Source organism: Phyllobates terribilis, unplaced genomic scaffold (genome assembly GCF_046119375.1).
Source record: "Phyllobates terribilis strain yellow unplaced genomic scaffold, ASM4611937v1 Scaffold_1__5_contigs__length_1240528914, whole genome shotgun sequence".
In the NCBI taxonomy this organism is placed as follows: Eukaryota; Metazoa; Chordata; class Amphibia; order Anura; family Dendrobatidae; genus Phyllobates; species Phyllobates terribilis.
In genome coordinates this window covers 720,668,412-720,695,554 of record NW_027362761.1, presented here as the reverse complement: position 1 = coordinate 720,695,554, position 27,143 = coordinate 720,668,412, and the positions used below count along the sequence as shown (strand labels likewise).

At 44.2% G+C, this 27,143-nt stretch overlaps 1 protein-coding gene across 13 annotated transcripts in view; it reads left to right on the top strand.

The window, feature by feature from the left end:
* The window catches only part of ADGRL3 (adhesion G protein-coupled receptor L3), a 1,088,292-nt gene that overhangs the window by 556,698 nt on the left and 504,451 nt on the right, over positions 1-27,143 (top strand). For all 13 annotated transcript variants that reach the window (XM_073686326.1, XM_073686314.1, XM_073686318.1 and 10 more), the window contains 3 exons: positions 5,030-5,332; positions 9,160-9,263; positions 25,975-26,160. In XM_073686326.1, the coding sequence (XP_073542427.1) occupies positions 5,030-5,332; positions 9,160-9,263; positions 25,975-26,160 (593 nt within the window). The remainder of the gene's footprint in view (positions 1-5,029; positions 5,333-9,159; positions 9,264-25,974; positions 26,161-27,143) is intronic.

The following is a 27,143-nucleotide window of genomic DNA, read 5'->3' as shown; positions in this document are numbered from 1 at the left end:
CCATAGAGGTGGCTTTTTATGGAAGAGTGGGCAGAAAAAAGCCTTGTTTTGAGTTTGCCAAAAAACATGTGGGAGACTCCCCAAATGTATGGAGGAAGGTGCTGTAGTCAGATGAGACCAACATTGAACTTTTTGGCCACCAAGGTAAACGCTATGTCTGGCTTCAAACCAACATAGCTCATCAACTTCAAGAACACCATCCCCACAGTGAAACATGGTGGTGGCACCATCATGCTGCGGGGAAGTTATTCAGCTGCATGGTCAGGGAAAATGGTCAGAGTCTAGGGGAAGATGGATGGTGAGAAATATAGGGATATTCTTGAGCAAAACCTGTTTCAGTTTGTCAGTGATTTGAGACTGGGATGGAAGTTCACCTTCCAACAAGACAATGACTCAAAGAATACTGCTAAAGCAACACTCGAGTGGTTTAAGGGTAAATGTGTAAATGTTTTGGAGTGATCTAGTCAAAGCCCAGACCATAATCCAATTCAGAATTTGTGATCAGACTTAAAGATTGCTGTTCACCAGAGGAAACCATCTAATTTGAAGGAGTTGGAGCAGTTTTGCCTTGAGGAATGGGCAAAAATCCCAGTGACAAGATGTGGAAAGCTCATAGAGACTTATACAAAGAGACTTGTAGCTGTAATTGCTGCAAAAGGAGGCTCTACAAAGTACTGACTTTAGGGGGTGAATAGTTATGCACACTGAAGTTTTCAGTTATTTTGTTCTATTTGTTGTTTGCTTCACAAAAAAAAGAAAACCAAATGTTCAAATTTGTAAGCATGTTCTTTACATGAACTTATGCAAACCCTCAAGAAGAAAAACAGTGACATTTCAGGTTGGAGTCTGAACTCAAGCAGTCTGCTTGCACTTGCAGCCATCTAGATACAGGGAGGCCAGGGGTCATAGGTCATCTCCACCTGCCATAAATCTGTCGTTTCCCAAATTCCTCTGCCAGCTGTGCTTGGAATTTGTGTCTGCGATCCATCAGATGACCCACTTTAATTACCTGTTTGCAGCAGGGAAGTTCTGGCCGAATCAGGGTCCTGTGGAAGATAACATAGTGCTAGATTTTGTTCCCTTCAATTCACAATGAAGCCATGCTTCCATGTTCACTATGAGAGCTATGAGATGGCTTTATAGATTTTACAAATACATCTCTGACAATCACAATATGGAGGATTATGGAAGGAACTGAACACAAACTACTGTAATACAGTACAGAGATGAATTACTATATGTCTCAATTAACTGTAACACATAGTCCAAACAGCTGTACCTTCACAATATACGCCTGCAGCTTTTGTATAAAATCACTACAAGAACATATTCCAAGTCCATTACCCCATTATGAAGCACCAAAATGAAATATTATTTCCCCATTAAAGGGGATGTGTGGTGAAAACAAGTTATCATCCTGAATTATGATAGCTTCCTGATCAGTGTCCCACTGCTGGGATCTGCACCAATCGGTAGATCTAGTGAATTTTTATTCCAGATATGGAACTTTTATCCTCATTACAAAATGGTTCAACAGGTCGTACTCCCAACCGCCACTCATTTCATTCTCTATGAGGCTGCGAGATAAAGCGGAGTGCAGAGCTAGGCAACCCCATAGGAAATGAGTGGAGCATAGATCGCATATGCACACTCACACTGCTGCTCCTCTATTCTACCAGGGATAAAAATTCCCCTTTCTGCTCATTATGGCTAGTCCGAGCAGTAAGACTCCAACATACAGTTATATGAAAAAGTTTGGGCACCCCTATTAATCTTAAGCTTAATGTTTTATAAAAATTGGTGTTTTTGCAACAGATATTTCAGTTTGATATATGTAATAACTGTTGGACACAGTAATGTTTCTGCCTTGAAATGAGGTTTATTGTACTAACAGAAAATGTGCAATCTGCATTCAAACAAAATTTGACAGCTGCATAAGTATGGGCACCCTTATCATTTTCTTGTTTTAAATACTCCTACCTACTTTTTACTGACTTACTAAAGCACTTTTTTTGGTTTTGTAACCTCATTGAGCTTTGAACTTCATAGCCAGGTGTATGCAATCATGAGAAAAGCTACTTAAAATGGCCACTTGCAAGTTGTTCTCCTGTTTGAATCTCCTCTGAAGAGTGGCATCATGGGCTCCTCAAAACAACTGTCAAATGATCTGAAAACAAAGATTATTCAACATAGTTGTTCAGGGGAAGGATACAAAAAGCTGTCTCAGAGATTAAACCTGTCAGTTTCCACTGTGAGGAACATAGTAAGGAAATGGAAGAACACAGGGACAGTTCTTGTTAAGGCCAGAAGTGGCAGGCCAAGAAAAACATCAGAAAGGCAGAGAAGAAGAATGGTGAGATCAGTCAAGGACAATCCTCAGACCACCTCCAGAGAGCTGCAGCATCAACTTGCTGCAGATGGTGTCACTGTGCATCGGTCAACTATACAACGCACTTTGCACAAGGAGAAGCTGTATGGGAGAATGATGCGAAAGAAGCCATTTCTGCAAGCACGTCACAAACAGAGTCGGCTGAGGTATGCAAAAGCACATTTCGAGAAGCCAATTTCTTTTTGGAAGAAGGTCCTGTGTACTGATGAAACCAAGATTGAGTTGTTTGGTCATACAAAAAGGCGTTATGCATGGCGGCAAAAAAACACAGCTTTCCAAGAAAAACACTTGCTACCCACAGTAAAATTTGGTGGAGGTTCCATCATGCTTTGGGGCTGTGTGGCCAATGCCGGCACCGGGAATCTTGTTAAAGTTGAGGGACGCATGGATTCCACTCAGTATCAGCAGATTCTTGACAATAATGTTCAAGAATCAGTGACAAAGTTGAAGTTACGCAGGGGATGGATCTTTCAGCAAGACAATGATCCAAAACACTGCTCCAAATCTACTCAGGCATTCATGCAGAGGAACAATTACAATGTTCTGGAATGGCCATCCCAGTCCCCAGACCTGAATATCATTGAACATCTGTGGGATCATTTGAAGAGGGCTGTCCATGCTCGGCGACCATCAAACTTAACTGAACTGGAATTGTTTTGTAAAGAGGAATGGTCAAAAATACCTTCATCCAGGATCCAGGAAATCATTAAAAGCTACAGGAAGCGACTAGAGGCTGTTATTTTTGCAAAAGGAGGATCTACTAAATATTAATGTCACTTTTTTGGTGAGGTGCCCATACTTATGCACCTGTCAAATTTTGTTTGAATGCAGATTGCACATTTTCTGTTAGTACAATAAACCTCATTTCAAGGCAGAAACATTACTGTGTCCAACAGTTATTACACATATCAAACTGAAACAGCTGTTGCAAAAACACCAATTTTTATAAAACATTGTGCTTAAGATTAATAGGGGTGCCCAAACTTTTTCATATAACTGTAATTAACAAGCTATCATCTATCCAGTAGATAGGTGATTATTTATTTGCAACGGACAACCCCTTTAAATAGAAGTGTAGACGATCACGGCACTCAGGTGCAAAGTAAATGTGCTTTTATTGGAAGATCAGCATGAGGTAAGAATACACAGTGTCACAGTCAATTTTTTTCTGTCCGTCCCTGAAGCTTTGTCAAGGCATGAGTTAAATAGTATGGGTATGCGCAGATACCCAGCAAAATGGTCAGACCCTTAAATATATTACATATAACAAAGCTTTGGATAAAAAGAAGTCACTATATTCATTGCATTGACTGGTATACTGCCTGTCTCTGTCTAGCCCGGCCTGCTGCAATGATGATTATATTGTCCAGCTACATCCAGTAAAAGGCAGTAGTACTCACATGGTGCTAGACGTCATCTCAAGGGGTTGTGTTGTACCAAGAGTAAATACAACAGAAGAGGGGGGAACCGTCTACTCCGTGGTTCCCACAATGCCAAATCCACAAATCTCAAGAGTATACAGCACTTAATGTGGACCTAAAACTTAACCTCTACTAGTACATTTACAGATAATGACATAGACAACATATATCTTATATATAAAAACACATATGTAAACATAGAGCCCGTATCCCTGCATGGGAAGAATTATGACAGTGGTCAAAATAGTATTAAGGGACAGCGGTGTCAGTTACGAAGACCATAAATTTATAATCCAAACATGCACAGAATATCCAGCCTTTGGCCAGCCATTTGATGTGGCATGATAGTCACAAAAGACACGGCAAGAAAAAATAAAAGAACAATCCTTTTACCGCTTCAGGAAGGATCCCGGTAATGCCCCTGTCAGTCCCTGTTGTTCTGACTGACCCTGACACCCCGGGATACGGGCTCTATGTTTACATATGGGTTTTTATGTATGAGATATATGTTGTGTATGACATTGTCTGTAAAAAAAAGTTGTACCAAGAGTAGCAGGTTATCACTAAAGGGAGCTTCATAAGTGCCAGTTTTTTTGAAAATCACTCAAGGGGGGGCTGTAGTACAATTGTCCCCCAAAAAAATTGCAACTTTTTCAAATGTGGCAAATGATGAAATCAGTCAAAAACATATTAAAAACCCTCCTACAATGGTGAACTAAAATGAAAAAAAACAGACACAAAGGTGCAATTTAAAAGAAGAATTAGAACAAACAAAAAACAGGCATAAAACACCAAAAACTAAACTACAAAAGGCGCAAATCCAGTAATGGATTGGGGCCGATATGTTCATGGTCAGATCAGACTTTGAAAACGTCTGTAAGTTGTTCAATAGGTTGCACAAGGGCAATGAAATGCATTTTATTGTTCATAAATGAAAGAAATGAAATGAAAGAAATGAACTTCTATACTTTTAACAAATGTAGTTGCATTATGCTGATAGTACTGATGCCAATTCCAGGTTTGTTTGTTTCACCCCAGGTTGTATTGGTGACACGATGAAGTGACATGACATTGCTGAATAACTAAGCCAGCCTCTTCTCTTCACTAGTATATTCACGTGGTACTTACAGGGTGTATTGGAGAATGACACGTAAAGGTTTTTTTTAGGGGGTTTGGAAACAGATACTTTAATATTGTGTTTTTTAACCTTTTTTTTAAGAACTTTATCCAACACGTCAGTACAATGGAGCTAGTACAACAATTTCTTCAACAACTTACCGGATTACAACTACCAGCACTGGAAAAACAACCGCTGCATCTACAATACCTCGAAGGAACACATCTACGCTATCTCCAACCACTGAAATTCCTGCCGAAGTCACTACACGATCTACGCCAAGTTCATCACAGTTGCCTGCAATTGGCATAGAGAGTTGTGAGGCTATAGTAGCACGTGAGATCATGTGGTTTAAAACGCGACAAGGACAAACAGCAAAACAACCATGTCCTTTGGGGACTGTTGGTAAGTATCTCTTGTCTCTCCTCAATTAAACTTGTATAAATTGCCGTGAGCTAGAACTGTCCTCAGGCTGTAATATTGGAGAAAACTGAAGTGTCTGACATAGGCATATTGCTCACTCCTTATGACAGTATAAAAATAATCTTGTAGGGTCAACCTGTACAGAAACAAATAATATGGGGTATCAGACTACATTCCATTCTAAAAAAACTATATAAAAAGTTTGCAATGTTTATAGAAGTCCTGATCACATGCCGAAGAATTATCTGCTGAATGATATGGGTGGTTCCCTTCCAAGAAATCTTCATGCCCTGGACCAGTTTAGTATAAATTAAAAAAAAGGGGCTATACTCACCATCTCCTAGCCCACTGGGGAATTTCCCCTGCTGCTTCCGGTGTCTGACATTGGCTGCGGCGCAGATGTCATGTCGACAGTATGGCAACCAATCAATAAGCTCAGCGGCACTAAGTAGGGTGTACCATCTACACTTGCAGAGCTGCAAAGCTTACTGATTGGTTGCCCCAAAGTCAATGTGACATCAGCACCACAGCCAATGCCAGATACTGGCAGCAGATCTCTTTGAGACAACAAACCAAAATTGTACTGAAAGTGATCTTCTGGAGAAGTGGTTTTCTCAAAGAATTTATATGGTGGTTTTTGGGAGACATTTCACTGTATTTTATATGCTTGTAAGCAGGGTCTGGTTGGCAGATTTTAGCCTGGGGGCAAGCCCAACGTACTGGCTGATTAGTAGTGGTTCATCCTTAACTTCTTAATTTTGGGTGCTGTATGAGAGAGACAAGACTGCATCTGCTCATGTATGGTGCCTTAAAAATGTATTCATACTCCATAAACTTTTACTCATTTTTTAACATTACACTCACAAACTTAAATGTATTTTATTGGGATTTTATGTGATATACCAACACAAAGTACCATTATTTGTGAATTGTGAAAGAAATAATACATGGTTTTCTAATTATTTTAAAAATATATATTTGAAAATTGTGACATGCATTTGTAATCAGCCCCCCTAAGCCAATACTTTGCAGGACTACCTTTCGCTGCAATTATTGCTGCAAGTCTTTTGGGGTATGTCTCTACCAGCTTTGCACATCTGGAGGCTGAAATTTTTGGCCATTTTTCTTTTGCAAACTAGCTCTATCTCAGTGAGATTGGATGGTGAGTGTCTGAACAGCAGTTTTCAAGTCTTGCCACAGATTCTAAACCATTCCTTTGTACATCTGGCAGTATGTTTAGAGCCATTGTCCTGCTGGAAAGTGAACCTAAGCCCCAGTCTCAAGTCTTTTGCAGCCTCTAGCAGGTTTCTCTCCAAGAGTGCCCTGTATTTAGCTCCATCCATCATCCCATCAACTCCCTGACCCTGCTGAAGAAAAGCATCCCCACAGCATGATGCTGCCACCATGTTTGATGATGGGGATGGTGTTTTCAGGGTGATTTGCAGTATTATTTTTCCGCCACACATAGCGTTTTCCACTTAGCCCATAAAGTTCTAGTTTGGTCTCATCTGACCAGAGCACCTTCTTCCACATGGCTTCTTATGGCTTGCTTTCAAAAATGGCTTTCTTCCTGCTACTCTTCCATAAAGGCCAGATTTCTGGAGTATACGACTAATAGTTGTCCTGTGGGCAGATTCTCCCACCTGAGCTATGGATCTCTTCAGCTCCTCCAGAGTGACCATGGGCCACGTGACTGCTTCTCTAATTAGTACTTTATTTGCTTGGGATGTCAGCGTAGGTGAACCTACCATGTCTTGGTAGGTTTTCAGTTCTGTCATACTCTATCAGTTTTTGGATAATGGATTGATTAGTGCTTTATGAGATGTCCAGAGCTTGGGCAATTTCTTTTTTATAACCTAATCCTGCCTTACTATTCTCCACAACTTTATCCCAGACCTGTCTGGTGTGTTTCTTGGTTTTCATGATGCTGTTTGATCCCTAATGCTCTCAAACAAATCTCTGAGGCCTTCACAGAACAGTTGTAGCAATACTGAGAATACATTACACACAGGTGGACTCAATTTACTAATTATGTGACTTCTGGAGTTAATTAGTATTAGTATTAAGGGGTATCAGACTACAGGGGGCTCAATACAAATGCATGTCAAAACTTTCAAATTTATATTTTTAAAATAATTATGTATAATTTCCTTTACACTTCACAATTAATTGCTACATTGTGTTGGTATATCACATAAAATTCTAATAAAATACATTTACTTTGGTGGACATAACGTGAAAAATGTGGAAAAGTTTACAGGGTATGAATACTTTTTCTAGGCAGTGTATTGTCCCTGACACCTGATTATTAATAAATGGTTACTTCATATTTCCGGTACCAGAACTGAGCTTACTACATAGATATGGTTAAATAATCTCATAAATAGAAACGGCTCCTTCTCATAATGTATCCAAACACATAATTATTTATTGCATTATACAAAGCAAAATTAAAAACATCATTACATAAAATGCAAGGAGATAACAAGATCCAGAGTGCAATCCCGGAGACAAAATGCACACTCCAAAAAATTACAGTGTATCAGACACAGTGTCCCATATGAAATCTAGATTATATGTAGTACATAAAATTACAGTTCATTGCTAGAAGATCTTTCTCAATAAAGTGCTATGTGCCTGTGGAATAAAGAGATAAGATTATATTGATATTGCTATAAAAGGTATCGCTCAATGTTAAACACTAGATCACATTACCTCTCAGATCCGCATGAAGTCCATATTATAATGCACCTAATTGCACAATATTTGTAACAATAATAGTCCTGCTAGTGGGGATGTTTGCATAGTGCAGTTTCAATAATAGAATAGCATGAGGTATACAGGACAATTCACCTAGATTACTATATCACAATTACAGTAGGTAATGACCATTAGCATAGTGAAGAATATTACCACGAAGTTAATGTCACCGGTAACCCCTTGACGCGCATTTTGGGTAGCTTCCTCAGAAAATGTCTCTATATTCTCCATTCTGTTTCTTTGTGAAGGCACAAAGTTTATGATGGGTATTTTTCACGCTTTAAAGAAGTTTATTAGGGGTGCCACATATGAGTATACCCTTACAGATTCAGCCATTTGATTATATTGTATTTGAAGTAGTCATTACCTCCAATTGGAAGTGATCAATTAAAGGCTAAGTTCACACAAGCATATAAATAATCTTTCTGATTTTCCTGCAGAAAATAATACTTTTTTTTTTTTCATTTGTATTGCAGTCTGAATGGCATCTGTTTTTATACTTCACAAGTTATTAAAATTTACAAGACCAAATAGAGTCCAAATTAAAGATACCAAATAAAGCATTGTAATATCAGTAACAATCGGATGCTATACACTTGATCTGTACGGGATTAGATTTTTTCTTTGCACACCCATAGACTTGGACAGGCGAGTGTCATGTGAAATGCAGAGAAGACTAGTGCATGCTGCTATTTTTTTTCACGTAGATATTCAATCCGTGAAGAAAATGTCATCTGAAGGTTCCGATTGAATAACATTAGTCCGAGTGCGGCTTGTTTTTTTAACAAACAGCATCTGATTGAAAATACGGTCGTGTGCACGTAGCCATAATAACACTTCCTATTGTAACTGCGCATTTGGGTTTTCTCCATTTTCAAACATTTTCATATGATTACAACAGATACAAAATGTGCCAATCTGTATCAGATACCTTGTGTATGAAGGACATGACTTTGCTTATTATGTGATTTCTTTAGTAATCATTTGATTCACCATTTGTAATATGTTTGCAGCTGTTTTTACCATACTTATATATATTTCTGGTTTAGGCGTTGCAACATATACTTGCATTGCTCCAGAAGGAGTATGGAATCCGCTAGGACCTGACTTAAGCAACTGCTCATCTCCATGGATCAGTCATATTGCACAAAAGGTGAACACTTCAGTCAGATATTTGTAATGGAGCAATAATTAATCTGCAAAGAAAATACTTCTTGTACTATTGAAGCATTTATTCAATTAAAGGGTTAATAAAAAGCATTTACTTACAATGTACTAAGTCCCTGCAGTGGGAACATTCATTATTGGTGTTAACAATATCCACATTTACATTTAAAACTGTGGTAGATCGCTCACTCAGCTGCACACGGAGGTAGACACAGGTACGCTGTCTCTTTAAATTTCTTGTTGGTTTATTAAAATGGGGCATAAACCAATATTGAGGCAATAAAAGAAATCACAGCCCTTTGGGCAAAACAGGAAAACAAACAAAACAAAGTGGTCATGCAAAACAGAGTCCTTCTGTTAGTAGGGGTCCGCCTGCTCAGAGTTTTGCAGCTCCACATCTTTCAGGTCAGCTCAACACAAACATGTCTGGAGTTAGCCTCCCCAGACTTACTGAACACTGAATGCCTCTACAGGCCGAGTATTTAAACCTCAGACCACTCCCTGGGGTGGAGATATGGTGAACGACCTCCCACCTGCTCTATAGTCATTCACAAAAAAACTGGCCCATTTAAAAATGGCTGATTAATGCTCTCAGCATATAACATGCAGACAAAGACTTCCAGGTTTCACATCACTGAGGCTAATATCCTCAGTGAAACATATCTCCCCTCCAGCACTCTGCCAGTGACTTTGTCACAGCCTAATCAGACACAGAGTGTTTGTACCTATTTTGGCAATTTATGAACTGCAGGCTTCCCCCCACCCTCCAATGACAGCAGATATCAGCAACAAATGTTGGGTGAACTGCAGCTCCTGCAGCTCATAACAGAGGTGTACATAAAATTCATGGGCCCCATAGCAAAAGTTTTAATGGCTCCCACAAATAAATATTTGACAAAGTAGGCGGTGTCATAACTTCCAACCTTTATAAACAGGGAGAGAGACATGTATTGTGGCATGTACATAGTAATTATGTCTCTTATTAAGCCCCATATTTTTTTCACCCACGAAACCTCTTGTTTGATGTTCTGAAAAATGCCTCCATCCACAAACACACAGTATAATACCCCACGCCTGTCAGTATGATGGCCCCACAGCCATCACGCAATGTGATACATTCACACAGTATCATTCACCCTATAACCTCCCAAACAGTATGATGGCCCATCAGTATGATCCTCCCACAGCCCCTCAGTATGTTGATCTCACAGCCCCCCTAAAAATACAGTATTATGGTCCCCACAGTTCCTTACACTGTATGATGCTCCCACAGCCTGTCAGAATGATGCTCCCACATCCCCCACTCAGTATGATATCCCCACACAGTATCATTGTCCCTACAGCCCCATACACAGTATGATTGCCCCTCAGTATGATACTCCCACAGTCTCTCAGTATGATGCTCCCGCAGCCCCCACGCAGTATGATTCCCCCACTCAGTATGATGACCCCACAGCCATCACTTAGTATGCTACTCCCAATTATACATTACAGTATAATTGCCCCCAGAACCTCTACACAGTATGATTGCCCCTCAGTATGATGCTTCCACAACCCCTCTATATAATGCTTCTTCAGCCCTTACTCAGGATGTTCTCCTTTGAGCCACTTTTGATACATACCATGTCATAGCGAGAACCCTCCATAAGATGTTTTTGAGATGCTCTGACCAAGTAATTTAGCCATCACAGTCAATGTTTCATTGCCTGTTTTCACTGCCAACAAGAACTGCAATTTTACTTGCTTCCTAATACATTCAACATTTTAAAAGGGTTATCCGGGACTATTTTTCCCTATGGGGCTAAGAACTTAATTGTAGATAGTTGCAAACTACCTGCCTGTGCTGTCCTGCGACGATCTCTCCCATGAGGGCTCTGAGCCGGAAGGTAATCAGCAGCTATTTGTTGGTAATTTCTTAGCCCCGTAAGGAAAGAAACAAAAGTCACAGATAACCCCTTTTACAGGGGCAATTGCTAAAAGATAATGATTTCTATTCACTTTACCTTTAATCTTCAAATAATTGTAATATTAGCTGAAAAGCATGTAGAGTATCTCCAATGTAGTGCTGGTATAATTTGGGCAGCAATATCTGGTTCGGTTTATGCCTAAATGTTTAATTGTTTGAGCATTTAAGGTTCTTTTAATTCATATTAGGAAGAACTTATTTTTCCTTTTCTTATTCTACTACTTAGTTCTTATAACCTCATTATTTGTGAATTATTGCATTAGCTTTTTAGATGCACAGCTTTTGTATCTTAAATCATAACTGTTGTATCTTCTTTGCTAATTAGATTAAGATGCATCTGGAGATGGAAAAGTCCCCTATTGAATCATGTGTTTTCCATCTATCGTTCCGTGTTTATCTGTTTCAAGTGCTTTTTGCAGAAGTGATACCCTCTTTGCATTAATGCTGTGCAATTTATACACATTTACAGTACATGAAATATTTAAATTAAGTACGCATAGTACAAATATAAAAATTATGATTGCTTTCAATACAGGACACTGAAACAATAGAATTACAGTACTGTGCAATTGCTTTAAACCGGTGTGGAAAAAATGCTGCAGCTTAAGAATGCATTTAAAACTAGCAGTGTTAATAGTTTGCATTTTTTTAATTGATAAAAAATAATGTGAATGCATAAAAAAGAAATCTAAATCATACCAATGTTTAGTGTGACCAACCTTTTGCCTTCAAAACCGCATCAAAGCATCAATTCTTCTAGGTACATTTACACAGTTTTTGAAGGAACTTAGCAAGAAGATTGTTCCAAACATCATGGAAAACTAACCACAGATCTTCTATGGATATAGGCTTAAGCAAACCCTTCTGTCTCTTCATGTAATCCCAAAGACACTCCATAATGTTGAGATCAGGGCTCTGAAGGGGCCATATCATCAATTCCAGGACTCATTGTTATTTGTGCTGAAGATAATTTTTAATGACAGTGGCTGTATATTTGCAGTTGTTATCCAGCTGCTTAAATCATTTTGAGCCAATCAGATGCCTCCCTTATTATATTGCATGATGAATAAGTATCTGCATGTATTTCTCAGCATTGAGGACACCTAGAAATGAACTGTGTTGAAGACCCAGTGATTGGCCAAGGAAACTTAGTGCAGCAGATGAAAGACACATCATGCTTACTTGCCTTCAAATTTGGAAGATGTTCAGCAGTGGCATCAGCTTAGAAATGGCAGCAACCAGTGGGACCCAGCTACAACCAACTACTGTTTGGAGGAGTCTGACCAGAAGTGGTCTTCATGGTAGAATTGCAGAATACTTTTTACATGGACGCAACACCAAGTGACTCAACGAAGCATGAAAGCATGTTAACTAGGGGCAGAAAAATGGCAGCAGGAGCTTTGGACTTATGAGTCAAACTGTAAAATATTTGGCTGTAACAGAAGGCAGTTTGTTTTCCTAATGGCTGAAGACTAGTGATGACCGAGCACTAAAATCGGGTGCTTGACCTGAGCAACGAGCCCAATGTAAGTCTAAGGGAAACTCAAGCATTTTTCTGGCAGCTCCCCCCGGCGGTCTGCAGAGGGCCTAAAAATTGCCCAAATCGATGGGAACAGTGCTCAAATGACATGGGGAAGACCCCTGGAAGCATTTCTGACTCCCAGGTCACTTCTGTCAACAACGTTGTCAGAGGTATTATGCCACTTTTACGGACTCACAATAAAACATACCAAAACGAAACCAAAATGGAATTTCCTGGGAAATATGTTAAGGAACATCCTCTCCAGGGTAATGACTTGTATATAAAGCAAAATAAATAACCAAAACAAAAAATGCTCCTCCACACCTTGGGCTATGTTCACATGTATCATTTTTGATGCGTTTTTTCACTTTTCCATTGCTTTCAACTGTAACAAATGCATTCACCAGGAAATGTCATTTTAACATTTTACAACCTTATCTGGCCATGTGGTGTGTGAGATTTCATCAGACACATCGTGTTTCATTTATGAAGGAGGGACTCAGAGTCGCAAAGCCTATTTTTATAGGGCCATCAGGCCAGCAGTCGGCCCTCACTATTCTTAGAGAGCCATCAGCCTGCTATGTTTTATTGTTCCCATTACTAAAGAGTGGGTCTCCTATACTGTTATTGCGTATGCAGTGAGTGCCAGGGCTGCCCAAAATTTGGACGCACCCCAATACCACTTTGAAAATTTGGATGCACCCCAATACCCCTTTGAAGAGACTAAGAGGAGGGCCTCCTTAAAACAATATTCCCATTATTAGGAAGTAGGTCTCCCATTGTGTTTGCCTATGCAGTGAATGCAAGGGTTGCCAAAAATTTTGAGGCACTCCAATGCCCTTTGGAAGAGACGTGGAGGTCAGAGGGCCTCCTGAAAACAATGTTCCCCTTATTAGGAAGTGGGTCTCCCATTTTGTTTGCCTATGCAGTGAATGCAAGGGTTACCAAAAATTTTGAGGCACTCCAATGCCCCTTGGAAGAGACGTGGAGGTCAAAGGACCTCCTGAAAACAATGCTCCCATTATTAGGAAGTGGGTGTGACGGATCAACCCCGTACTCCAAGATTTTGCCACATGGGGGTTGTCGTAGCGCCTATGCAGCTAATGGGACATAATGTTATAAAGTGGGGTGAATATTGTGGATCGCATATTGTTGGACATTCTGTGATGTGACCAAAGCACTCTTGGCCCCCACCTTCCTGTGCTCACTTAGCAGTGGCAAACAGACAATGTGCTGATTAATGGGTTGTTGCCTAACTGCTGTCTGGGAGCCTACTGTGGGTATTATATGGTGAGATCAATGGGTGGTAAAAATAGCCTGTGTGATTCCCTATAAAACCTGCTTGTGAGAATAAAAGTTAAGACAATCTTGGAGACACTGTGCGATAGTCATATTTTATATATCCCAGTGTAAGAAAAGCCTTTCCATGTCAGGGGCCTGCAGAAGAAAATTGGACATCCGCGGATGGGGTAACTAGCTCCCGTCACACTGGTGGCAGCGGTGGGATGTGGTCCATCTTCTTCAGGAACCAAGGACTGAATGGAAGACATCTACCAGAAGCTAAAGAGGAATACGTTGAAGGACCTTGTGGAAGCTCGAGGGTTAACCGCCAGCAACAAAACAAAAGCAGATTTGATAGCAGCCATTATGGAGCTCGACAACGCAACAACCTCCAACGGGAACGTGGAAGAGACTGAATTCCAGAGGGAGGTAAAGAGCAGACTGGCACTTTATGCTCCCAACCCGGCAGTACAGATCATAGATAAGGTGATGGCTGATGTGAGTACTGATCTGGATAAAAATATGGAGATAGAGAGGGCAGAGCGGATGGAGCTAGCCAGGATGGAGATGGCAGAGCGGACCAAGATAGAGCTAGCCAAAATGGAGATGGCGGAGCGGTGAGAGGAGATAGAGCAAGCAGGGGCAGCCCTGGCTTCCTCCCCGGTACCAACAGGGGTAAGGCACAAAAAGATCCAATACAATGCCTTCCGACAGTTGGGGGAGGCAGAGGAAGACATTGATGGCTTTCTGCAGGACTTTGAGCGGCAGTGTACCCTTCCTAAAGTGGAGCCGGAGGATTGGGTCCAGATTCCGGCCAGCAACCTGACAGGCCGGGCAGCGGATGCCTATCGCACTGTATCGGATAAGGACTGTATGGACTATAAGCGAGTCAAAGAAGTGATCTTGGCCCGGTATGCACTAACACCAGAGGCATACCGTCAAAAGTTCCGCAAAACCACAAAACGGGAAACGGATACCCACGCTGAATGGGCCTGTAAACTATGGCGGTCACTGCTACACTGGGTACAAGGTAGCAAAGCAGACACGAAGGAAGACGTCCTACAGCTCATCGCGTTAGAACGATTCTTTACTGGGTTAACTCCCGAGACGCAAGAATGGCTTCGGGACCGACGACTCTTGAGGAGGCCGCACGGCTGACCGATGAACATTATGATGCCAGGAGGGCCCAATTGTCAGGGTCCAAAACTGTCTCAAGGGGCCCTCCCATGGGTCTGGAGGCCCCTAAACCACAGAAGCTTGGCGGGGGACCCACCCATACCCCGGCCTACCAGAGTCCTCCTGGGGTGCGATGCCACACCTGCCATCAGCTGGGTCACCTGCAGAGACACAGTCCCAACCGGACCCAGCGCACCCAGTGGCCAAAACCGGAAATGGCTACCTTCAACCGGGCCCCTGTACACTGCTACCAAGGTGAAGCCGACCCGGCATTAGTGGCTATGGCTAATTATGGGATGGAAGAGATAGAGGGAGTGCTGCATGAAGTGGACCCTGTGCAGGAAGCCCAGGCGGATAATCGACAACAACATCGACAGTCGGTGTGGATTAATGGGAAACGGCTGCAGGGATTAAGAGATTCCGGAGCTACTCTGACCCTTGTGAAGTCGCATCTCGCCCAAGACAAAAAGACGGGTCGGACAGTGGCGGTCCTTGTAGCAGGGGGAGCCATACATCGACTGCCCACGGCCAAGATTCACCTGAACTGGGGGGCCGGGGATGGCCTTGTCGAGGTTGGCATGATGAAGGATTTGCCTGCAGATGTCCTGCTGGGAAATGACTTGGGGCCCATGTTGTCTTCCTTCTCGGTCGCCCCCCTGGCTTAGACATATCCTGTGACTACCCGGAGACAAGCTCGAGCTGCGGAGGCGGAATCACACTCGGAGGAGGCCCAGGTAAGACACTACAGCCCTTTGCGTATTCCCATAACCAGCTACATCTCATGGGACACCCCAGCAGAATTTAGGAGGGAGGTACTATAGGATCCCTCATTGCAGGGGTATCGCGGGAAGGCACAGGAGGGGAGAGGGGTACTGGAAGGTGAACAGTTTATATGGCATCAGGGACTCCTCTACAGGGTTACAGAGCAAACTCACTCAGGGACGAGCCCCACTGTAAAACGACAGCTGGTAGTTCCCAAAAAGTATAGGCAGGAGTTGCTGCGAATCTCTCATGACATACCCTTGGCGGGGCACCTCGGAGTCAGCCTCACCAGGCATCGTCTGACACAAAACTTCTTTTGGCCAGGGTTATCCCATGATGTTCGTCAGTACTGCCAGACCTGTGACAGTTGCCAGAGCATTGGCAAGAGGGGAGATCGCTGCAAGGCCAAATTACACCCCCTTCCCATTGTGGAGGAGCCATTTAGCCGAGTAGCTGTCGATCTGATAGGGCCGTTAGCCAAACCCAGTCCGTCAGGGAAAAGGTATTTATTGACAGTGATAGATTACGCCACGCGGTATCCAGAGGCAGTTGCCTTACCTAACATACTGGCAGAGACGGTGGCGGCTGCCCTGCTCCAGGTTTTCTCACGGGTTGGATTTCCCCAGGAGATTATCTCGGATCAGGGCACCCAATTTACGGCAGAGGTGACGAGCCAACTGTGGAGACTGTGTGGTGTAAAGTCCATTAGAAGCGCCCCATACCACACGCAAACCAATGGGTTATGTGAGCGCTTTAACGGAATGTTAAAACAACTCATTGGGACGTTCACCCGGACCTACAGGGACTGGGAGAAATTCTTGCCGCACCTCCTGTTCGCCTATCGGGAGGTGCCCCAAGAATCTACGGGGTTCTCCCCATTTGAACTGTTATATGGGAGGCGGGTGAGGGGGCCCCTAGACTTAGTGCGAGAACTCTGGGAAGGGGAGGAAACCATAGCAGGAACCCTTATCATGCTCTTCGTGCTGGAACTCCAGGACCGCCTGCAGGAGTTGACTCAGGCAGTGCGTGTGAACATGCAGGCGGCCCAACGGGTACGATCAGAGGGCTAGAGAACGCACCTTCGAGATAGGACAGAAGGTCTTGGTACTAGAACCGGTTAGGCAGAACAAATTCCAGGGCGCTTGGCAGGGGCCTTACCGGGTAGTGGGGAAAATAGCCGACGCCACCTACAATGTCGCCGACCCCAGGGTTATCCGCATGTTCCACGTGAATATGCTGAAGCCCTACCGGGAGTGCCCTGAAGAGGTAGCTTCCATCTGCGCACCCGAAGCAGAGGATTTAGCCGAACTCCCCTTGCCTGATGTCTTAGGTGAGAGGACTCAGTTGAAAACCTGGGACCAGGTACACTTAGGAGAAAACCTAGGGGCCCGGGAGAGAGAGCAGGCCGAGAAATTGCTGAGGCAGCGGCAGAGGATGTTCTCAGAGAGACCGGGGTTCATCCGACTTGCACAACACAAGGTTTAGACACAAGATCAGACCCCCCTGAGACAACCCCCCTTCCGCGTCCCGGAGTCTGTACGAGAAGGGATGCGACAAGAGATACAGGAGATGTTGCATTTAGGGGTCATTGAGGAGTCAGAAAGTCCCTGGGCGTCCCCTGTAGTGTTAGTGCCTAAGAAAGATGGGACTACCCGGTTTTGTGTAGACTATCGCAAGCTAAATGAGAAAACTGTGACGGATGCGTATCCCATGCCGCGTGTGGACGAGTTGTTAGACCGGCTGGCTGGGGCAAAGTACTTGACCACCATTGATCTATGCAAAGGCTATTGGCAGATCCCCCTAAGTCCTGATGCTATTCCCAAGTCTGCATTTGTCACCCCGTTTGGCTTATTCCAGTTTCGGGTTATGTCATTTGGGATTAAGAATGCCCCCGCGACCTTCCAGAGGCTGGCTGACCGGCTTCTGGATGGTCTCCACGACTATGCTTGTGCCTACCTGGATGACATCGCGGTCTACAGAGCGACATGAGATGAGCATCTAAATCACCTAGAGACAGTATTGGATAGGATCCACAAAGCCGGAATCACCCTGAACCCCAACAAGTGTCACGTAGGCAAAGCAGAGGTGCAGTATTTAGGACATTGGGTGGGGGTGGAAAACAACGACCGGAACCTGCCAAGATTGAGGCCGTAGCAAAGTGGCCCACCTCACGTACTAAAACCCAAGTCATGGCCTTTCTAGGGACAACGGGGTATTATAGGAAATTTGTCCCTAATTACAGCAGCATTGCCAAGCCCCTCACTGATCTGACACGTAAGAACCTCCCCCGCCAGGTAACCTGGACCCCCGAGTGTGAGGAAGCCTTCCGCCAGCTAAAGGACGCTCTCACAAATACCCCGATATTGGCCGCACCCAATCCAACTAAACGTTTCCTTGTTCACACCGACGCATCTATGTTTGGGTTGGGGGCAGTACTGAGCCAAGTCGGGCCGGACGGCCAAGAACACCCAATAGCTTATCTGAGTCGGAAATTACTGCCTCGAGAAGTCAGCTATGTGGCCGTCGAAAAGGAATGCTTGGCAGTAGTTTGGGCTGCCAAGAAGCTCCAACCATATTTGTATGGAAGACCGTTTTCCCTTATAACAGACCATAACCCCCTGGTATGGCTTAATCGGGTCTCAGGGGACAATGCCAGACTACTACGGTGGAGTTTGGCGCTACAACCGTTAGACTTCACCATCCACTATAGACCCGGCAAGCAAAATGGTAACACCAATGGACTAAGCCGACAAACTGACCTGCTACCAACCTCATAAATCGTGGACCTCCTCCAGCTGATACGTCGGGGAGCAGACTGGGTAGGCCGATCCTGTCCGGGAAGGGTGAGCATTGTGACGGATCAACCCCGTACTCCAAGATTTTGCCACATGGGGGTTGTCGTAGCGCCTATGCAGCTAATGGGACATAATGTTATAAAGTGGGGTGAATATTGTGGATCGCATATTGTTGGACATTCTGTGATGTGACCGAAGCACTCTTGGCCCCCACTTTCCTGTGCTCACTTAGCAGTGGCAAACAGACAATGTGCTGATTAATGGGTTGTTGCCTAACTGCTGTCTGGGAGCCTACTGTGGGTATTATCTGGTGAGAACAATGGGTGCTAAAAATAGCCTGTGTGATTCTCTATAAAACCTGCTTGTGAGAATAAAAGTTAAGTGCATCTTGGAGACACTGTGCGATAGTCATATTTTATATATCCCAGTGTAAGAAAAGCCTTTCCATGTCAGGGGCCTGCAGAAGAAGATTGGACATTCGCGGATGGGGTAACTAGCTCCCGTCACAGTGGGTCTCCCATTGTGTTTGCCTATGCAGTGAATGCAAGGGTTGCCAAAAATGTGGAGGCACTCCAATGCCCCTTGGAAGAGACGTGGAGGTCAGAGGGCCTCCTGAAAACAATGTTCCCATTATTAGGAAGTAGGTCTCCCATTGTGTTTGCCTATGCAGTGAATGCAAGGGTTGCCAAAAATTTGGAGGCACTCCAATGCCCCTTGGAAGAGACGTAGAGGGCCTCATAAAAAAATATTACCATTATTAGGAAGTGGGTCTTCAATAGTGTTGGCTTATGCAGTGAATACAAGGGTTGCCAAAAATTGGGAAGCACTCCAATGCCCCTTGGAAGAGACGTGGAGGTGGGCCTCATAAAAAAATGTTCCCATTAGAAAGGAGCGGGCCTCCTATACTTGTAATGCCCATGCACTAAGTGTATGGGCTGACAAACATTTACCCCTGGGGGTATACATGAACATACTGTATAAACAATTTATTTTACGGGCATCATAAACACCCTTTAAAAAAATTATGTGGGTGTTGCATCACGGACCACGGTCACTCTGGTGATATGGTGGCGGAGGATGAGGAGAAGGAGGAGGATAAGAGCAAATAGCCAAGATCAGGAAGCGTACACCCAAGTCTGGGTGTGAAAAGGTGCATGGGAATACACCTCCCAAGAAAAGACACTGGATTTGAGTTTATGTTACACTGCTATCATTCGGTGGTGTTGAGAAGTCTGGCCCAATCCAGCCCTTATTCATTTTTATAAGAGTCAGCCTGTCAGCATTTTCAGTTGACAGGCGGATGCGCTTATCAGTTATAATTCCACCAGCTGCACTAAAAACCCCCTCTGATAAAACGCTGGCGGCAGGGCAGGCCAGGACCTCCAAGGCATAGAGAGCCAGTTCATTCCATGTATCCAGCTTGGATACCCAATAATTCTAAGGCACAGAGGAATCACGGAGGACGTTGGTACTGTCGGCAAGGTACTCCCTCAGCATCTTCCCAAACTTTGCACTCCTTGTGATAGTACTCCGCGCCTCAGGGCCTGTGCAATGGGTGTGGCTGAGAAAACTCTCCTAGAACTTTGACAGTATTCCCCTGCCTCTGCTGGATTGAAGTTGTGTCTCTCTCGCCTGTACTCCTTGGTTGTCCAACAAAGTGTGCCTTCTGCCGCCAGAATTTTCAGATGGGAATTTTTTTAATAGCTCCTCAACAAGGGCCTTCTGGTACTGCCCCATTTTTGTAGACCTGTCCACCTCAGGAATAAGAGATATAAAGTTCTCCTTGTAGCGTGGGTCTAGAAGTGTCACCAACCAGTAATGACTGTCACCCAAAATTTTGAGAATGCGAAGGTCATGGGAAAGGCAGCGTAACATAAACTCAGCCATGCGTGCCAGACTACTAACAGGCAAGACTTCTGTGTCCTCACCAAAAGGATGACTGACCATGCTCTCCTCCTCCTCCTCCTCTCTGTCCTCTGGCCATCCACGCTGAACAGACGGTATGACAGCTGTGCAGGTAGTACCGTCTATAGCGCAAGAAACTAGCTCCTCTCCTTCCTCCTCCTCCTCCTCTTCCTCGTTGTCACCTAATCCACGTAGGGATGAGATGAGGCTGGGCTGTGTGTAATCACCCTGTATGGTTCCTTGCTCCATCTCATTGTGCTCCGCCTGCAATGCATTCTCTTTGATTGTGAGCAGAGAGCGTTTCAGAAGACAGAGAACCGAGATGGTGACGCTAATTATGGCGTCATCACCACTCACCATCTTGGTGGAGTCCTCAAAGTTTTGGAGGATGGTACATATGTCTGACATCCATGTCCACTCCTGAGGTCTTATGTGTGGAGTCTGAACTGAATACCGACGGCCTTGTTGATGCTGGTACTCAACAACTGCCCTCTTCTGCTCACAAATCCTTCCCAACATTTGCAGTGTAGAGTTCCAATGCGTGGGGACATCACAAACCAGTCTGTGAGCCGGAAGCTGCAAATGCTGCTGAAACACGGCAAGGGCGATGGAAGCTGTAGCTGACTTTCTAAAATGGACACACAGGCGGCGTACTTTAACAAGCAGATCCGGCAGCTCCGGGTAGGATTTGAGAAACCGTTGAACCACGAGGTTAAGCACATGGGCCAGGCATGGTACATGTGTGAGCTCGCCTCGCCTCAGATCCGCCACCAGGTTCCGGCCATTGTCACAAATGACCATGCCTGGCTGTAGGTTCAGCGGTGTGAGCCACAGATCTGCCTGCTCTTTCAGAGCTGGCCCTTGTATGGACCTCCACATAATATAGTATTCAAAGACATATATGGTCATAAATATGGTGCCTTAGGGAACTTTGTCAGATTGCAGTGGGAAGAGCATGGAAATTATCACCCCACAATATGTTCCTCATATTTAATTGATACGATTGAACTTAGGGAGTTGTTCTGTACAAGTATTTCTGGTCCTCTTGGCAAGGAGTGCAGTGCTGAAAAGCTTTTTTTGTATAGAGCTTGTAATAACTGCCCTGAAGCTAGCAAAATAGCTATATCTGGCCACCTTCGGTGCCACTGTGCTCCTCCGATGCTGCAGAGGAAAAGTTGCCTTTGCTTGCATCATCAGAGAGCTCAAAATTCGGGCCAGTGACTCAATGATTCAAGTGGCTCAAAATATCAATCAATCAGGAACACACCACCCCCCCTCTCCACCATTAGAAGGCAGGGAAGCGGTGCGCTCCTGAATAATGATCATGAGACAGCACCTTTAAGAAATACTGAATTTTTCATATAATTTAATTACTTATTTTTCCACGATGAAAATATTATGTTTGGAGTCTGAACTGAATACCGACGGCCTTGTTGATGCTGGTACTCAACAACTGCCCTCTTCTGCTCACAAATCCTTCCCAACATTTGCAGTGTAGAGTTCCAATGCGTGGGGACATCACACACCAGTCTGTGAGCCGGAATGGTATGTGTGTGAGCTCGCCTCTCATCAGAGCTGCCATCAGGTTCCGGCCATTGTCACACATGACCATGCCTGGCTGTAGGTTCAGCTGTGTGAGCCACAGATCTGCCTGCTCTTTCAGAGCTGTCCACAACTCTTCAGCATTATGCGATTTGTCACCTAAGCATATTAGCTTCAGCACAGCCTGTTGCCGCTTGGCAGAGGCTGTGCTGCAGTGCTTCCAGCTTGTGACTGATGTGGTCATTTCGGAGATGGAGGCTGAAGAGGAGGAGGGGGCTGAGGAGGATGAGGTGCAGGAGCTGTAGACCGTGGGGGCAACCCTGATTGACCTAGGGCCCGCAATCCTTGGCGTTGGGAGGACGTGTTCCGTCCCAAGGTCCGACTGGGTCCCGGCTTCCACTATGTTAACCCAGTGTGCCGTCAGCGAGATGTACCGTCCCTGCCCACAAGTACTTGTCCACGTGTCCGTGGTTAGGTGGACTTTCCCGATAACTGCGTTGTTGAGGGCACGGCTAATGTTTTGGGACACGTGCTTGTGTAATGCGGGGACGGCACACTGGGAGAAATAGTGGCGGCTGGGGACTGAGTACCGAGGGACGGCCGCTGCCATCAGGTTGCAGAATTCTTCCGTCTCCACGAGCCTAAAAGGCAACATTTTGAGTGCAAGCAGTCGTGAAATGTGAGAATTTAGTAGTGTGGCCTGTGGGGCGTTGGCTGCGTATTTGCGCTTGCATTCCAAGGACTGGAGTATGGACAACTGAACCCTGCTCTGGGACAAGGACATGGACGTGCTTCCTGATGCTGCTACTTGAGAGTGTGCAACGACAGGTGCAGGGCAGGAGGCATCCTCACATGCACCATGGACAGGGGATTGGCTTGCATGCACAACAGCAGAAGAAGCCATGGTGCCACCCGCAGACACAGTTCCTGGACCCTGGGATTCGGCCCACAAAGTCGGGTGCTTTGCTGCCATGTGCCTGATCATGCTGGTGGTGGTCAGGCTGGTCGTTTTGCCACCCCTGCTGATGCTGGCCTGGCAGGTGGTGCAAATGGCCTTTTTGGGGTTATCGGCAGAGTCTTTAAAAAACAGCCAGACTCAGGAAGACCTAATAGTTGTAATGGCAACTTCCTTTGTGTTGGTGCTACGGGGAATGGTTGCCTTCCTTCTGTTTTGCGGCCACCACACTGCTTCTTCCTGCCTGTTAGGGTGCTCTGCCTCCCTCCTCCTGTGTGCTGCTCTCCTCGCTCTGCATGTCCTCCTGCCAGGTTGGGTCAGTCACTATATCATCCACCACCTCGTCTTCCACTTCCGCACCCTGGTCCTCCTCCTGACTTTCTGGCAATTGTGTCTCATCATCGTCCACCTCCTGTGACACTTTCCCACCGTCGCCTTCGTGTGACCGTGGCTGCTCAAATATTTGGGCATCGCTACATGCGATCTCCTCTTGTCCCGCTTCAAGTGGACCGGACGAGAGGCCCGAATCTATAAATGGAAAAGTGAACAGCTCTTCAGAGTGTCTAAGTGTGGGATCAGTTGTCTCCAGGGACTCGGCATGGTGGGAGGAAGGAGGATCTGGGTGAGGAATATGCGGTCCAGACTCACGGCTACTGAGACTTGACCGTGTGGAAGACAGGGTGGTGGTGGTGGCTAAGTAACTGGAAGCATTATCCGCTATCCAACCAACAACCTTTTGACACTGCTCTGTGTTCAATAGTGGTGTGCTGCGGTCCCCTTGGAATTGGGACAGGAAGGTCGGGCGAGGAGATGTGGGTGTTTGTTGTGGCACAAATTCGTCTTGCCCACGGCCTTGTCCTCGGCCTCTGCATGCACCATTACCATCACGTCCAGTTCCCCGTCCCTTGCCACGTGCCTTGCCCATTTTAAATGGATGACAGTATCTTCCACGCTCACTACAAATGAGTGAGTTTGGAGCGAACTTATATGTGATCCATGTGACGGAGAAAACAGAGTTTTATATACCTGGCCTGTAGGTAACTAGTTTGAACAGCAAACTGGTGTGAATTGCTTCACTGACACACTGAAAGAAATTTTTAATGGAGGCCAGAAATGGCAGTATTTTCTGACAACGTATATGTGATCCGTGTGACGAAGAAAACACAGAAGGACTGTTTGTTAAGATGGATATGTGTAATGTACGGTTTTTCTCCCTACACTACCTAATACACAAGCAAATCTCTCTGACGCAGCAGCACCTCTCCCTAGTCTGCCTGATTCCGGAGTGACTGTGACGAACATGGCGGCACCAGGTCTGATATAGACCTGATGACGCTGTGCGGCCAGCCAATCACTGTAATGCTACAACCACCATGTCTGCGGCATTACAATGAATGGCAGGCAATCCCTGCATGTTGATTGGCTCTAAAGAGCACCAAACATGCAGGGAGGGGACCCGAGCATCCGCCCGAGCATCTCACAAGTACTTGGTGAGCTCCGAGTATCTAGAGTACTGAGATGCTCGGGCGAGTACCGAGTACTTGCAATTATGCTTGCTCAGCGCTACTGAAGACCAGAGCAATAAAGAGTGGCTGCAGGCAACAATGAAGTATGGTGGAGGTTCCTTGCAAGTTTGGGGCTGAATTTCAGCAAATGGAATTGGGAGTTTTATCATATTAATGGTGTCCTCAATGTTGAGAAATAAAGGCAGATAATTATTCATCATGAACGTCACACAAAATATTAATTTGATTTAGATGTCTCTTTTCATTCACTTTGCATGTATTAATTCACAAAAAAACTATTAACACTTCTATTTTTGAAAGCATTCTTATTTTGCAGCATTTTTTCCATATCCACCTAAAACTTTTGCACAGAAATGTAAAAAAACAAACCAAAAAAAATTAGTCTCTGCCGGAGATGTCTGCTGATGTGGAAAGGGTATGGTAATGTTGTCAAAAACGTTCTACTGCCATGGACTAAATTATAGAAACTCGGCCCATGAATGTCTTACAAATCTGATTTAGTTCCAAGTGGTATAGAGCCAAGATACAACAGTAGTAAAGGACAGTTGGTATTTTACCGCATAGGGTTTCAGCACAACCATAATTATCTTGAGTTGGTCCATGATGTCCTATTCATGGCAATTTAACTCAGTGGAGACATCTTTATGTATATATCTGTATAAAAACCTCATTACTATCACTGTTTTCTCATTATAGCATTGATAAAAGAACCAGAAAATACTGCATTTCTCGTATGGCCCTTGTATGGACCTCCACATAATATAGTATTCAAAGACATATATGGTCATAAATATGGTGCCTTAGGGAACTTTGTCAGATTGCAGTGGGAAGAACATGGAAATTATCACCCCACAATATGTTCCTCATATTTAATTGATACGATTGAACTTAGGGAGTTGTTCTGTACAAGTATTTCTGGTCCTCTTGGCAAGGAGTGCAGTGCTAAAAAGCTTTTTTTGTATAGAGCTTGTAATAACTGCCCTGAAGCTGGCAAAATAGCTATATCTGGCCACCTTCGGTGCCACTGTGCTCCTCCGATGCTGCAGAGGAAAAGTTGCCTTTGCTCAAAATTCGGGCCAGTGACTCAATGATTCAAGTGGCTCAAAATATCAATCAATCAGGAGCACACCACCCCCCCTCTCCACCATTAGAAGGCAGGGAAGCGGTGCGCTCCTGAATAATGACCATGAGACAGCACCTTTAAGATATACTGAATTTTTCATATAATTTATTAATTTATTTTTCCATGATGAAAATATTATTTCAGCTAAAGTCACTAGAAACAGCAGCAAACATTGCAAGAGAGCTTTCAGAGCACACAAGAAGTCGTTTGAATGCTGGAGATATTACCTATTCTGTCCGTGCAATGGATCAACTGGTGGACTTATTAGATGTACAGCTAAGAAATCTGACTCCCGGTGGAAAAGATAGTGCAGCTCGAAGTTTAAATAAGGTAATTTTTCATTATGACTGTATTTTTTACCATGCTGAATGGTTCAAGGCATGTTCACACGTTCAGTTTTTGCCGCATTTTAGCTGCTTTTTTTCCTTTTACCATACTAAAGAAGTGAATGACATTTCTGAAATCTCATGCATTTTCTGCTTATTTTTCCTTGCAGATTTGAAGCAGTTGCAGATCTGCAGCATGTCAATTCTTTCAGTGTTTTTCTGAATTTTTTACTTATTTAAATGAATGGGAAAAAAATGCATCAAAGACGCACACAAAAAAACACCGAAAAAATGCACGTATTTTATGCAGTGCTTTTTCCGCCAACACTTCAGGATTTGCAGCAGAATTTTCTGCTGCAAATACTGAACAGTTTCACATACCTTTAGGAAAAAGTATTTTTTTCTAGCATGCTTTTTAGACATTACTATCCTTAGAATCAAAGAAAATCTGTCTCCAGCTTTTAGCTACCCATTTGAGAACAGCATGATAGGGGGCAGAGACCCTGATTCCGGTGCTATGTCACTTACTAGGCTGCTTGCTGCAGTTTTGATAAAATCACTGTTTTATCTGCTACGGATCTACCAGTTCTCTGAATGCTGAGCTAGGATTGGCAGCTTTGTGTGTATGCTGTGTATAAGCAGAGAGCTGACAATCAGTGGTGGGGGTGGGGTTATACAAAGCTTATAAACATGAACAAATACATGGCAGCAGGTTTACTAGTCATCTAATGATAATCTCCTGCTGATAAAACATCTGTCCCTACATTATACTTCACACAGATTAGGTGGCAAAAACTTGGTGACAGATTCCCTTTAAAGGGGTTTTCTGTTTTTAGAAAACCTGTGACTCCAGGCACAGTTTATATAAAAAACAAGTAGTTGTCTGCAGCCCTGACGTCATGTTGACAATGCTACAGCTAAACCCCAAACTCAGTGGCTCTGCCAAAGTAGATGGCACAAGCCACTTAGAGCCAATGAGCAGAACAT